General features: G+C 53.6%; 1 protein-coding gene across 1 annotated transcript in view; it reads left to right on the top strand.

The window, feature by feature from the left end:
- Nucleotides 1-14,448, top strand: part of SH3RF3 (SH3 domain containing ring finger 3) — a 216,383-nt gene that overhangs the window by 163,151 nt on the left and 38,784 nt on the right. Inside the window, exon 8 of the mRNA XM_036873870.1 lies at nucleotides 7,663-7,922. Coding sequence (XP_036729765.1) covers nucleotides 7,663-7,922 — 260 coding nt within the window. The remainder of the gene's footprint in view (nucleotides 1-7,662; nucleotides 7,923-14,448) is intronic.

Genomic DNA, 14,448 nt, shown 5'->3' with positions numbered 1-14,448 from the left:
CCTCACTCAGACCAGGGAGGAAAGTGGGAGCGGCTGCAGAGGGGCCTGTGAACCGTCTTCGAGAGGTGATGCCGCCTTGCTTCCTAAAGGACTGATAGGAAGTATGTGGGCTGACAAAGCAGAAAGGGAGTCCAGCAGGGGGATGAGCGAGCGGAGGGGTGGGGAGGAGAGAGACCGTGGTTTCTACGTGGGGTGACTTTATCTAATTGGATGTGACTGAGCCAGAGGTAGGAAGGAGAAGCTGGGTGTTGGTGACGTTTCCCTGCCGAGGCAAAGTTCACTTTTGGTCTTAAAGCGTCAGAGCTGAGCGTGCAGTGGTGGAGTGAGGTGGAACGCGGGAGGGGCTCGGAGCCAGCTGAGGGCTGGGGCCTGAGGACCCAAAGGGGCCCAGTGCGGGAGGGAGCAGGGCAGGACAGCTCTTCCACTGTGTCCGGGAACCTCAGTTTTTATCCTGAGGGCAGCAGGGCTCCTGAAGGGTTTTAAATAATAGATGTAACCAGATTTTTGTATCCAAAGGATAAAACTAGATTTCTGCTTACGGCTAAGATAAAGTAATGAGGTCAGGATTTACCCTTCCACCAGAACAACTGAAAAAACAGACAAATATATAACACAGTGGTTTGTGAGACACTAGATACTAGAAAACTAAGGACAGTGACCCACGGTAGATGAGAGCAAAGAGGAGGATCCCAGCTCGCTGCCTGGAGAGAAGGCCAGGCGTTGGCATGGGGAGGGTCGCGAAGGTGAGCCCAGCAGGTGCCCTGGAGGGGGTGGTGCGGAGATGAGGGTCTGGGTGACCGAGCCCCAGTGGGGAGGGATCTGCACAGAGAGAAAAGCCCAGCGGGTACACAGCATCCCTGGACCAGGACGCTGAGGACTAATAGGCAGGGGTGTGTGAGGAACGCATGGAGCCAGAAGCACAGTGACAGGAAGGGTCCTCACTCTCAGTGTCCACAGATACGCAGCTGGAAGGCGCCTGTTCCCGCCAGCCGGCTCCCAGGGCACGGGGCCGTCCGTGCAGAGGGGCCTCGCCTGGTAGTGGCAGCACCGCTCTCGTCCCACCTGTGTCTGATGGCAGTAAAGAAGCACTGGGCATGGGGAGGAGCAGGAAAACATGCCCCACAGTGACGAGATCAACCAACCAGTCAATCAAAGCTGACTCAGAACTGACACAGATGTTTGAATTAGCGGACAAAGATATTAAAACAGATGTTATAATTGCATTCAATATGCTCAGAAAGGTAAGTAGAAACATGGAAGATATGTTAAAGACCAAAATCAAACTTTAAGAAATAACTACACTGTGTGAGATCAAGAATACACTGGATGGCATTAATGGCAGGTTAGGCGTTGGCTAAGAAAATATTAGTGAACTTGAAGATATAGCGATAGAAACTATGAAAAGTGAAACAGAGATAAAAGAGAATTTTTTAAAACTAAAAGAGCATCAGTGAGCAATGGGGCAACTTCAAGTGGCCAAATATATTTTTAACTGGAGTCCCCAAACTAAAGGAGAAAAGGGTGGGACAGAAAAATTATTTGAAGAAATAATGACCAAAATTGTTCTAAATTTGATGAAAACTGGAAACTCACAGATCAGTGACAGTTGGCGAATCCCAAGCACAAGGAACATGGAGGAAACTACACCAAGGCAAATTATCATCAAATCGTTCACAATCTGTGATGAAGAAAACCTTAGAAGTAGCAAGAGAAAAAAACACATGTGAAGTAGGAAAAAATAAGGATGAAGGTAGATTTCTTGTCAGGAATACTGCAAGTGAGAAGACAGTAGGAAACTAAATAAATCCTGAAAGAAATGAATCTGTCAAGTTAGGATTCTATACGCAGTAAAAGTACCTTTCATAAATGAAAGCGGGACTTCCCTGGTGGTCCAGTGGTTAAGAATCTGCCTTCCAATACAGGGGACACGGGTTCGATCCCTGGTTAGGGAACTAAGATCCCACACGCCGAGGGGCAACTAAGCCTGTGTGCCACAACTAGAGAAGCCTGCGTGCCGTAACGAAGACCCAGTGCAGCCAAAAAAATAAATAAATAAATAAATAAATGAAAGCAAAATAAAGAATCATTCAGACACAGTAAAGCTAAAAGATTTCATCACCAATGGACCCACACTATGAAAAATGTTGAACAACGTTCTTTAGGAAGAAGGGAAATGACACCAGTTGGAAATGGGAATCTATACAAAGGAATGAGGAGAACTAGAAATGGTAACTACATGGATAAATGCATAAGATTTTTTCCTTACTATTTAAAAATCTTTAAAACTGACTGTTTAAACAAAAATAGAAATAGTGCAGTTTGGGATTAAAAATGTGTATAAAAGTAAAGTATGTGATGGCAGATGCACAGAGGGTGGGAGGGGAGGCCCAGAAGCACCGTGCACATTGTCGGGAGTCTTGAGTCTGTTCGTGTGCTGTGTGAGGACGTGTAGGTAGGTGACCATAAACTAGAGACGCAGGCAACCGCTAAACGTCAAAGCAAAGAGTTTCAGCAAACAGGCTAACAGAGGCGATAAAATAGAATCACAGAAGCTTCCATTAATCCAAAAGAAGGTGTAAAAAGAGGGGAACGGGAACGAAGTACATGGGTCAGATAGAAAACTTGTAGTAAAATGTAGGTTTATACCTAATCATATAAATAATCACATTAAATACAAATCATCTGAATAGCCTCAAGTAGAATTCAGAGATTGTTACAGAAAAAAAAAAAGACAAGACCCAACCATATGCTGTGAACAGAAAGCAGATTTTAATACTTTAAATATAAAACCATAAATCAGTTAAAATTAGAAGGACACACAGTTGATCCCATTATTCGCAGTCTCTGTGGTTTTATGGTGTTCTGTAAGGTTTCCATGATCACTGAATTAGTGAATACTGAGCTGTGGCCCCTAAGTGAGATGTGTGCGTCTCCAACAGACTACAATCTTAAATACTAAAAACAACCCATCAGGGTAGATTCTATTTTCTTTCTTTTACAAAAGAGAAAATGAGGTTCAGAAGTATTAAGTGACTTGCCTGAGGCTGCCTGACTAACAGGTGACGGAGTCAGGATCCAAATTGATTCAGAATTGATAAACCTCGAGACAGATGGATAAAGAATAAAGAGAGATACACAAGTTATCAACACCATGGATAATAAAACTGACATCACTTCAGATTCTGCAGAATGATAAGGGATTATTATTTTTAAAAACTTTATGCCAATAAACTTAACAAATTAGACAAAATGGATATATTTCTTAAAAGACACAATTTGATGACTTAAGGTGAACTAAAAAACCTGGATAGACCTCTATTTATTAAAGAAATTGAATTAGTTTAAAACCTTTCACAAAGAAAACTCCAGGCCTAAGTGGCTTCATTGATGAATTATACCTATTGGTTAAGGAAGGAATTATAACAATTCTACGGAAACTCTTCCAGAAAATTGAAAAGAAGAGAGAATGCTTCCTAACTCTTTCATGAAGCCAGCATTACCCTCATAACAAAACCAGACAAAGACATTAAAAAGTAAAACTACAGACCAATATCACTCAAAACATAGGTGTAAAAGTTCTCAGCAAAATTTTAGCAAGTAAAATACAGAGATAAGTAAAAAGGATAATACATCATGATCAAGTAGAGTTTATCCCAGGAACTTAAGGTTTGATTAATGTTTGACAGTCAATACAATTCAATGTATTAACAAACTCAAAAATGAACATAATATCATTTCAGTAGATGTGGAAAAAAATTTTGACAAAATCCAACATAAATTAGACAGAGTAGGATTCAGAACAAAGATGTGCATCAAATGACTCAAGTTTTTTTGCTGCGCTGTGCACGTCTGCATATTAAAACTCTCAGAAAATGAGAAAAGAGAAGTGAGCTTCTCAGCCTGATAAAGGGTATATGTGAAAACCCACAGCTAACCTCAGACTTAATGGTGAGAAACTAAAAGCTGGGACTTCCCTGGTGGCACAATGATTAAGAATCCACCTGCCAATGCAGGGGACACCGGTTTGAGCCCTGGTCTGGGAAGATCCCCCATGCCGCCGCAGAGCAACTAAGCCCATGCGCCACAACTACTGAAGCCCGCGCACCTAGATCCTGTGCTCTGCAACAAGAGAAGCCACCACTCGCCGCAGCTAGAGGAAGCCCGGATGCAGCAACGAGGACCCAACACAGCCAAAAATAAATAAAATTAATTAAAAAAAAAACAAACTGAAAGCTTTCCCCAGGGTCAGCGTCAAGGTAGGGATGTCCACTCTTACCAGTTCTATTCTACATTGTGCTGTTAAATTCTAGCCAGAACAGTTAGTCAAGGCAGAGGAAGAAGAGGTGTGGAGATGGGAAAGGAAAGAGTAAGACCATCTGTGTTTGCAGATGACGTGATCTTGTACATAGAGAACCTTAAGGAATTCACAGTCACACAGACACAGACAAAGATTTTTTTAGAGACAATAAATTAGTTTCAGCAAGGTTACAGGATACAAGATCAATATACAAAAGTCAGTTTTGTTTCTCTACACCAGCAATGAATAATTGGAAATTGACATTTAAAAAATGATACCAATTTTAATAGCATCAAAAATATAAATTACTTAGGAATAAATCTGACAAAAGATGAGTAAGACCAGCACAATGAACACTCCAAAATATTGCAAGTTAAAGAAAGAAAGAAGTCTTAAATAAGTAGAGAGGTATACTTTATTCAGGAGTGAGAAAACAGTATTGTTAAGGTGTTTATTCGCCAAAAACTGACCTATAGCTTCAATGGAATACCAATCAAGATCTCACCCAACTTTGTGGTAGAAATTGACAGTCTGGTTCCCAGATTCATACAGGCATGCAGAGGACCTAGAATAGTTAAAACAACCTTGAAAAGAAAAAGTTGGAAAGCTAACACTGATTTCAAGACATATTAAAAAGCCACAGTGATCAGTGTGATATTGGTGTGAAGAGAAATGGCTAGATCAATAGATACTTTTTCTGAAAACAGAAAAGTGTCCATTAAGTTTGGTGACAGGGGAGTCATAATTGATCTTGTCCAGATACATTTGATGGAATGATGGGGTGAGAAACCGTATTTCAGGAGACAGAAGTGAGTCGAGGACTCCTGGAAGCATGGAAGAGTGATTCATGTGGAAATCCCACCCCCTTCTGCTGTGAACACAGAGAGGTTGGTTGGTTTTTGATACTTAAAGAAGCAACTCTGGATGTAAACAAATGGGACACGAGAGGGTTGATATGCTGGCCTCCTGGGTTCCGGGATGAAGCAGGTGGTGGTGGCTTTCCCCTCCTGCAGGAGAACATGGACAGGCAGCCCCTGGAGGGCGTCAGGGGTCCAAGCCAGGTGCACTGGTCTAAGGGCTGAGCCCCCTCCTGGGAGTGGTCAGTACGGAGCCCCTGCCTGGGATGAGGGAGGGAATGGAGCCCCACCTGGACTTGGAGCTGAGTCTGGCTCTGGCCTGAGGGCTAGATCTGCACCTTTCCTGCAGGACCAGACTCAAGCCACCTGATTACACCTGGTTCTGAGGGGAGGTCCCAGAGGCCAGGCAGAAGCAGCAACAAAACTGCAGGAGGGGATAAAAGAGGGAAACAGGGCAGTGAGACACTCACGCTCAGGGCGAGCCTGCACTCAGCTCGTGGGAAAGTCCTGCATCACAGAAGCCAGCAGCCTGAAGAACGGGCAGGAGAACCGAAGAAGGCTTTGAAATCGGCACATTTCAGCTCCTCCAAGAGGAAGAAGAAGGAATAACGTCCATCCCACCAAAAGGAAGAAAAAATAGTATTATGAAGAAGAAAAGTAAAACAGCAGGTAGATGGATGTGAATCAGAAACCACTGGATAGGACAGAAGCAACTTGAAGCTTTGGAAAGGCAACATATATTTAAATACGAAACCTCTGTGGGTGACACACGCTCTGGACTGGACACAGCTGAGATGGACTTGGCCACACCGGGAGCCCTGCAGAGGAGCTTGTCCAGAGATGGAGCAGAGGCGAAACGAGAAGAAAGTACACACGGGGTGGACGCCGAGCTCCAGATGACTTCTAACACGACTTTCAGAAGCAGAGAGCAGAGGCCGGGAGAGAGAATCCTCGAGGATGATCACGGCGGGGTCCCCCAGACGGAAGATGGGCTCTCGCGTGAGGCGGAATCACAGCCACAAATGCAAACCCGAACTCGCCGTAACCGTCAAGCCTCAGAGGACGAGCAGGCACCAAACACAGGCCCATCAGAGAGTCGAGGGAAAAGGAAGGAAGGGCCATGTGGACACTGTTCCGAGCCCCTAGGGGTCAAGGCAGCAGGAAAGGAGGTGCCGGTAGAGAGGAGGGGGTATGGGAGGAGGGCCTCGGGCTGGTTAGTCAGTTATAGGAGGGGCGGAGTTGAGGACAGGAGAGACGGGGCGTGGGAGGTGTCAGTGAGGGTGAAGGGTCGCCCCGTGGGACCCTGCACCCTGGAGGCTGAGGGGCTGGGTCTGGACAGAGGTTGCCCTGACGCTGGGGGAGTCTCCAGCGTCCGTTCCATCCATGAAGTGGGAAGTGATAGCCTGAGAGTAAGGAAAGGACAGAGTGGGCGATAAGGTAGGTCATTTACTCATTCACCTGCTCTCTTTAAAGCACCACTGGACCTTGGTCCTGGGAGGCAGAGTGGACCCGTGCGGGGTAGCGGGATCTGGGGCTCCAGAGCTACTGAAACAACGGGATAGAGAGGAGAGGAGGGGCAGAGACTGGGAGTAACGGCGTGGCCACGCTCGTCCTCAGCCCACGTCTGCTTTGACGTCGCTGACCAGCAGGCCCAGCAGGGCGACGGGTCGGCCGCGTGTGTCTGGGACCCACCGGGCAGGTGAGGTTGAGGGTGAATTGTACCGAAGGCCCGTGGATTCCGAGCCTCCCACCAGCCTGTGTTGTGAACCATGCCTCTCTCTCATGGAGTGTTGTTTTCTTCTCCAGCCGTTCAGTTCCGGGAAATCTGTAGAGATGTTTTAGCCAGGGTTCTCCTTTCTCAAAGATTCGTTCATTCCGAATGAATTTTATTAAGCACCTACTACGTGCCGGGCACTGTTCCAGCTGTTTGGAATACGTTAGTGAATTAGACACGAAAGTCCCACCCGTGGAGCTTACGCTGGAGTGGGGAGACGGACGGTGAGCCATCGGTCCGTGGATCCTCACACAACCGCCCCCGCTCGGCCAGCTCGAGCAGCGGGCGTGGCGGCCGAGGGCTGGGCCGCTCCACTTGCGGGTGGAGGCCGACCGGGGCCGCGCTGTCCACAGGGGTCCTCTCACGCGCAGCGGTGCCCGGCAGCCCAGGGCCTCCCTGGGCCTCTTCCGGGCTCCTGCACAGGCTTCATGTCTACGAAGGGCCGAACGGGGTGGTTCTGAAACCCTCCCGAGCGTACTGGTTCCTTACAGCAGAGAACACCAGTTCAAAGACGGGAGAAACTGGGAAGGGCCTCGTTTGCGGCAGCCTCAGAGGCCGCCTCCCGGCTCCTGGTGCGGCGGGGGCGGCCGGCTGCCCAGAGGCCTCCTTGCCCCGCCTGCGGCTGCAGCTGGGGCTGGAGACTCAGCAGAGGTGCGGGTGGAGGGCGGGCCGTGGCCCCCACGCTGCCGGCTGCAGACTCACCTCCCCCTGCTCTCTCCGCCCCTCTCTCCCAGCTGCCCACCCGGCCCAGGCCCAGGGCCGACCCACCGCCGCGGTGTCGCCCCTGCGCGCCCAGAGCCTGCCCGCCGTGGGGTCCCCGCAGCACAGCCCCCGGCCAGCCATCCCGCTCACGTCGGCAGCCTCGGCCGTCACTCCTCCCAACGTCAGCGCCGTCCACCTCAACGGGGAGGCCGGAGCGGGCCCTGCGGGCGGCCGGTCGGCACCCAGCCCCACCAGCTCAGGAGGTAGACCCGACGAGAGGAGAAGCGAAAGGGTAAGTGGCCCACCCTGGGTGGCCCAGGCCCGGCTGGTTGTCCCTCTTGGGCATCAGACGCCAATCCCGTTTTGTAAATTAAGGCTCGCATGCGGGCACCAGGCGCGTGACACAGAGGGAGGCCAAGCCAGCAAAGCGGTGGCGCTCCGGTGGCCGCAGGTTCGGGGAGGGCTGACCAGAGCCCAGCTGGTTTTCTCGCACATGAGAAAAAGTGCCCCCTCAAGATGCTTCGTTCCTCCTGTTGCAAAGTCATTGTAAACTACTCACTTTGCTGGGATTAGCCACCTTCTGCCAAGTGCCAGGACCTCTAAGAACAAATCCACGGATCTACTCACGTGCCATGTGAGCAGGGCCTTCTCCCTCAGCGTGCCGTCCTCGTGCAGTGCACAACCCGCTCAGCCACGGGGCAGCAGCCAGAGGAGGAGGCCAGCCTCCTAGTGGGTGTGGATGGCATTTCAGCTCTTCTTTAACAGTGAAGGAAGCTGGGCTGATTTCAGAAAGAAATCCGAGTCCAGGGAGCTTGCCTCCATTGCCACCAGCTAGACCTCAGGTGAGCCAGCACGAGAGTCCAGATTTCTAAGTCAGTGCTGTCCCATGAAACCATAATTCAAGCCACATATGTAACTTACAGTCTTCCAGTAAGTCACATTTTTGAAAGGTAAAACAATTTAAAAATAAGATAAAACGTGGAGTTCATTTTAGTGGTATACTCTATTAGACCGAATATCCAGAAACGTTGTCATTTCACCATACGATCTGTATAAAAAATTGTTGATGAGCTGTTTTGCCTCTTTCACATCCAAAGCCAGTGAGACGTGTCGGGTGGTCAGGCCTTGGTGCTGCCTGGGCTGTGCTGGAGAGTGGGCTGGGTCCCCGGCAGGGGCCACTCCCGTTATTGGCCTTGTTCTCGAAGCGGCTTGTTCTCACTCTCTCTTGGCTTTGCCACGGTCTGTGGATGTTTTCAAACCTCTCGCTGTAAAGCCAGCCTTTGATTAGAGTGTGCCCCTCGACCTAGATGGCAGCCTCTCCTCTCCCTCGGGGACGGTACCCAATCCAGGTGGCTCAGGCTGTCTGCCTGGGACCCCAGAGGCACACCCACCCCTCACCACCCCGTGCTCTCAGGGCCCAGGCACCTCGCAGAGATGCTCAGGCCTCCTCACCGCCTGTCCCCTGGTCCAGAGGGATGCTCTCCCCACGCTCCCTGGAGAGCGAGAGGCCTCCGTCTCGGCCACGACGGCTGCCTCCTCCTGAGACCGGCAGGTGCCTGGGCATGAAGGGACTCTTTGCTCTGTGTTTTGCGTCCACGTCTGCTTGAAGATCACCCGTCGTGGTCCACTTCTCCCACCTCGCTGCCTGGGCGGGAGACGTAGCCAGGTCTCCCCAGGAGGGCAGGTGGTCCCACCCTCTCACTTGGACGACCTTCCTGAAGACAAGCTCCCTGGGGCCTCTGACTCAGAAAGGGAAGAGCCGTGGTAGCTCCGTGACCGATTCTGGTTCTTGGCCGCAAGTTCCCTCCTTCTAGTTTGTGAGCAAGTTCCCCCTTCTAGTTTGTGAAAGAGACGGGGCTGCTGCCTGAGCGGGGTCGGGTGTTTGGGGGCCTCGTGGGGAGTGATACCCCTCCGCCCTCCTCCGTGGTCGCTGGCTCCGCTCTTAGGGGCGCTTGGCTTCGCTCGAGGCCCACGCTCCGCCAGCAGCTCCCGCCTAACGAGGAACGGCCGCGTCACCTCAGCTCAGGCGGCTCGGGTCGGCCAGGCAGCAGCCTGTGCCAGCCGAGCTGGGAGTGTGGGGTTCCCGCTGCGCTCCCGGCAGAGGTGACGTGGATCTGGTGGCAGGAAGCGGGCAGGTGTCCGCAGGGGCAGCCGTGACCGGCAGCGTCGAAGCCGGGAGACAAGCACGTCGTCTGTGTGGCTTGCTTTTCTCACCTCTCAGACACAGCGAGAAGAAGCACCGGTCTGAAAAGGCACCTGTGGGTGTTTTCCCTCCTGCACCCCCAGTTGAATTTTTCCCAACTTAGAGTGAAGCGCAAAGCGCCGCAGCTGCCGCTTCCGGCAGCAGGGCTGGCGGCGGCCGTTGGAGGGAAGCCGGGGCAAGCTGGGCGCCGGGGGCCTGTCCGCGGGGCCCTGGGCTGACCCTGCCCCTCTGAGACCAGAGCCGCAGATTGCACCCCCTGAGAGCGCGGCGGGCTGCTTCCCGTCTATCCCTGGGTGAGCCCGTCGTAGGTGCACACGTGTTTAATTACGGCAAAAGGCTTTTTTAAGGTAATTGGCAGTATTCTCCAGGCTGTTTCTGTTACTGAATTTTCCTCAGGAAAAGGCAGTGAGCTCCACTTGCACCGTCCGCAGGGACCCGAACCTCAGCGCCCGCATTCCCGGTGCCGAGCTCCGCTGAAATTCCATCCGGCCCTCAGAGCGCGGCGGCCCTGCGTGTGGAGGTGCTGCTGGCCGTCCCTGGCAGGCGGGCGTCGCTAGCTGTGCCCCTGGGGGTCGGGCCTGTCAGCCCTGCTCCAGGCGGGCCCTGCACGTGGGCCCTGCTCGGCCCCCGGGGGTGGGGGTCAGAGAGACTCACGTGCTGGCAGGAGGGCCCTGAGCCAGCGTGTGCGCCCCCCAGCCGCTCTCCCAGCGCTCTTCCCGCCCCCCGGCCTGGTCGCGCCTGGTCGCACCCGCTCCCTGCAGGGCCTGCCCTGCGGCCAGGCCGCCGGCACAGAGCAGCTCCACGGGCTGCATCCACAGGGATGAGGACCGGGAATGCAGGGCGGAGTGTGGAGCCGGGGGGCCTGGGTGGGCTGGTTCTGATCCAGCACCGGAGACTCTCCCAGAACCTGGGTCCCTTGGCCAGGCCAGGCATCTGTTCTGCTTGGGGATGGGTCTGCCTGGGGTGGCCCTGGATGGGAGGGGCCGGTGCTTCCGAGGAGACCTGGAAGTACATGTACTTCGAAGCTGCCAGTCTGAAGCAGACCCTCGGTGCAGCCGTCGAGTGCGGGATCCCCCAGCCCCCAGGGGTGGAAGGATTAGAGGCCCCCCAGGGCGTGGGGAAGACCCCAGGAGTGGAGACAGGGAGGTTTCGTCTTCGGAAGGTGCAGCAGGTGGGAGTCATATCTTCCCGTTGAAGGACTTGGATCTAGTGCTTCTGAAGGAGGGATCCTACTTTTGGGGTCATCTTTGTGGCACCCAGAAATCTCAGAGCAGGAACCAAATCTTGGAAGCCTTTTAAGAAGGTGCTCTGTAGAATTTCAGTTAACCCTTTTGCACTTAGAAAATCTATTTTGTGCTTGAAGCAACTACCAGATTTCACCTCTCATGTCCGTCAGCGGTTGTTTCCTGTCTTTGAGGTTTTATGAGCACATTAGCACCAGGTGGCGGGAATCCTTATCCCTTGGGGTGACTCCAGGGAAGGTCATCAGAAAGGGGAGTCCTGGGCCCCCAGGAAGGTGGAAGCAGCTCGCGGTCGCCCTGCAGCCGAGAGCATCTGGCGCTAGAGCCCTCCTGGCCGGCCAGCTGGACGTCACTCCCCACTCGCTTGTCTGTTTGTCACACGGCGGGCGCCGGGCCAGGCAGAGCGCTGGGCACTGGGCCGACGGCGAGGGGGCAGGCGGAGTCCAGGACGGGCACGTGGACTCAGCAGGCCTGAGGACGGGGAGCAGGGGCGCCTTGGGACTTGGGAGGCCTCCTGGGAGCTGTAGCCGAGCGAGGGCCAGAGGAGGTGGCCTGAAGGGGGGGAGCCCAAGAGCCACTGGGGGGGCGGCAGGTGGCTCAAGTCAGCGCGGCTGCCCGGCTGGAGTTGTCGGGGGCCAGGCCTGACCAAGGACCCTCACCGCCCCCTCCGCCCCTGCATCCTCACCTTCCCGCTGACCTCCCCCTGGAGCCTGGCTCTGGCCGTGCTCTCCGTGGCACCAGCGTGCTGAGGGTCTTCCTTGTGGCCCCGAGTTTGAAACAACCCATCATGCGTTACGAAACCAGCTTAGTGGGTTTGGACTAGCGTGCTTTTAGACAGAGTAGGACACGCAGCAGGAGGTCGGCAGGTCCAGCACACAGGAGGGGTCTGCGTATTTGGGGGCGTCTGTTGTTTTGTGCTCAGTCCTGATTTAAAACTTATTTCAGATAGTCTCAGGGCTCTGACTGGCAGATCCTGGAGGGTGCTGAGTGCATAGAAGGCCTGGTGACATTTGTTGACTGACGAGTGTCAGAAAAACTGCTGCCAGGAGAGTTTCACTCATGTGACTTGTGGGAAATTCTTTACTTTATGGGTCAGAAGAAAGTTAACTTTCTGCTGATGGATGAGCGAGTTTCCGTTTCGCAAAGCAATAGCGTGTTGGAACTGGAAAGAGCCTCTAAAGATGTTTGCATTAAAATGTTCATTTTTGGTGATCCTCCTGAGGCTCAGAGGTGCTGGCGCTTGCCTGGGGTCACAGAGCGTTGGCAGTGGAGCCAGCCTAACTCTGGTCTCAGTGCCGTCCGGGATCCAGGGCGCTGACTTTGGTGGCCCCCCCATCCCCATGAGGCCGTGACCTCCGGTGTTTTTGGCTCGTCCAGGAGTTGAGGGGTGAGAAGTCCAGGGTAACTGCTGGCAGGAGGCCCTGAGGTCAGCCCAGGAAAGGGGCCTGTGAGCTGGGCTGTCTGCCTTCTGGTTCCGCACGACTCGAGTGCAGCTGTAGGGGGCCCCACAGTCGTGAACCGCTCAACCGAGCCCACTCACAAGGTGTGGCCTTTGTGGCTAAGTCTCTGGGGGACGGGTTTGGGCTGACAGTCAGGAGAGTAGCAGGCGGGCCTGCCTGCCGTCGGGACCTCGTGGAAATGGGAGTGCAGGGGAACGGTCCTTTATTAACCACATCCCCCGATTCAAAGTGTGTGTATATACGGTGGGAGGGTTACAATGATACATTTAGTGAAAACTCAGGACTGTGCAATCTGAAGAAATCTTGAAGATGAAGCTCTTAGAACAACCAGGCAGCTTTTCCTAAAGCGAAGAACCACTGGTTTGTGAATTTGTTTCCCCCACTGAGCCTCACTGCACTAAGCAAGCCGTTGCCTGTGCTGTTCCTAACACGTGGACTGGGAGGGGGCTGCCGTCGCTCTGTAACCAGTGTATCAGTCGCTGCCAGCGTGTTTCCAGCTTTGAGACAGGCAGTGCCTTCCCGCCTCACACGCTGGCTGCTTCAGCCCCGCCAGCCCCACCAGCGGGGGTGGGGGAGGCGTCCTGCAGACCTTAAACCCGGGGGGAGCGGGCCGGGTCTGACCGCACCAGGACTGGGGTCCACTGCAGGCCCCGTCCTCACACTGATCTCCTGGGGGAGGACAGGCCCAAACACGGGGAGCCCCGCGATCAGTGCTGCGCCTCAGGTGTGGCTGCAGTGGAATCAGATTACGCGTGAAGCTCCGCTGAGCCCACGGCCCAGGTGGCACGTTCTCAAGGGCTTTGGGAACCCCGTCCGCTTCATGAATGAGTCGCTGAGAAGTCTGGCCGTCATCCGGTCAGCTGTGGCCGATGGAAGCCTGCGTCCTCCCGGGGACACGCGTGCTGGGCAGCCTGCACCGGCGCTGGGGTTGGCGCCCTGGCGGGGCAGAGGGCCCTTTGCTGAATGCCCTGGGCCGCTGGAGCCCCGGCGACTTCAGGCCTTCCCCTCGACTCCCTGTGGCTGGACTGCCCTCTGTGGGAGGAGGAGAGCTGGCATGTGGTGGGTGAGTCATCTTCAGGCAGAAAATGAGCCCATCCTGAAAGCACGAATCCCAGCTGTCCAAACAGTGACATCAGAGGTTTTACAGGCGACTTATTTTTGGAGGCGATATGCCACTGGAGCGTCCCTCCCTGTGACAAGGGCAAAGGCCCTGAGTGGGACAGGATGGGGCCTCCTGGGTCAGCAGAGAGCTCAGAGGCAGCCTGGGACCTTCTCCTTTGCTCTCTCAGGAAGGCCTGGCCACCCCCAGTTCTCCTTTTACTGCCCCTGGCCTTTGTCCTGGGCTGAGACTCAATCCAGCTACTTCTGGGTCTCAGCTTGGTGCGGTGCTGGTGAGCCTTTCAGGGCACAGATGTGCCCATGAGGGCCCAAGGTCAGGCATCTAGTAACCACTGGGCGTAAAGCTAGGCCCTGTTGGCCAGTGAGGGCCCACACCCTCTCCTCTGCCCTGTTGGGCAGCTTCTCCTTCTGGGTGCCCAGGTGTTCAGGGTACAGCGGAGGATGGGGGAGGAAGCAGGAGCCAAAACTACTACATAACCAGTGAAACCTGAATTTGGAGAAAGAAGGCACAAACGGATGAGTGAGTATGGCGGTGAGGCTGGGGTGAGGCAGCCTGCCGTGAGGGCTCGGGCGAGCTTCCTCTGCCGCGGTTTCCCCATCAGTAAGATGGCACGATGGCGCCTCCCACCCTGGGGTTTGGAGGGGGGAAGGGAGGTAATCTCATACATGCTTAGCACAGGTATTTGGACAAAACTATTGGAGATCATTCTTAGGAATTTGATAGTTCATTGAAGGCCAGATCCCATAAGAATTGTGGGATAGATACAGATGTGAAACTTGTATCCCCAAGGCTTC

This window comes from Balaenoptera musculus, chromosome 13, assembly GCF_009873245.2.
Source record: "Balaenoptera musculus isolate JJ_BM4_2016_0621 chromosome 13, mBalMus1.pri.v3, whole genome shotgun sequence".
Taxonomy (NCBI): Eukaryota; Metazoa; Chordata; class Mammalia; order Artiodactyla; family Balaenopteridae; genus Balaenoptera; species Balaenoptera musculus.
This window is presented reverse-complemented; position numbering and strand designations above follow the sequence as displayed.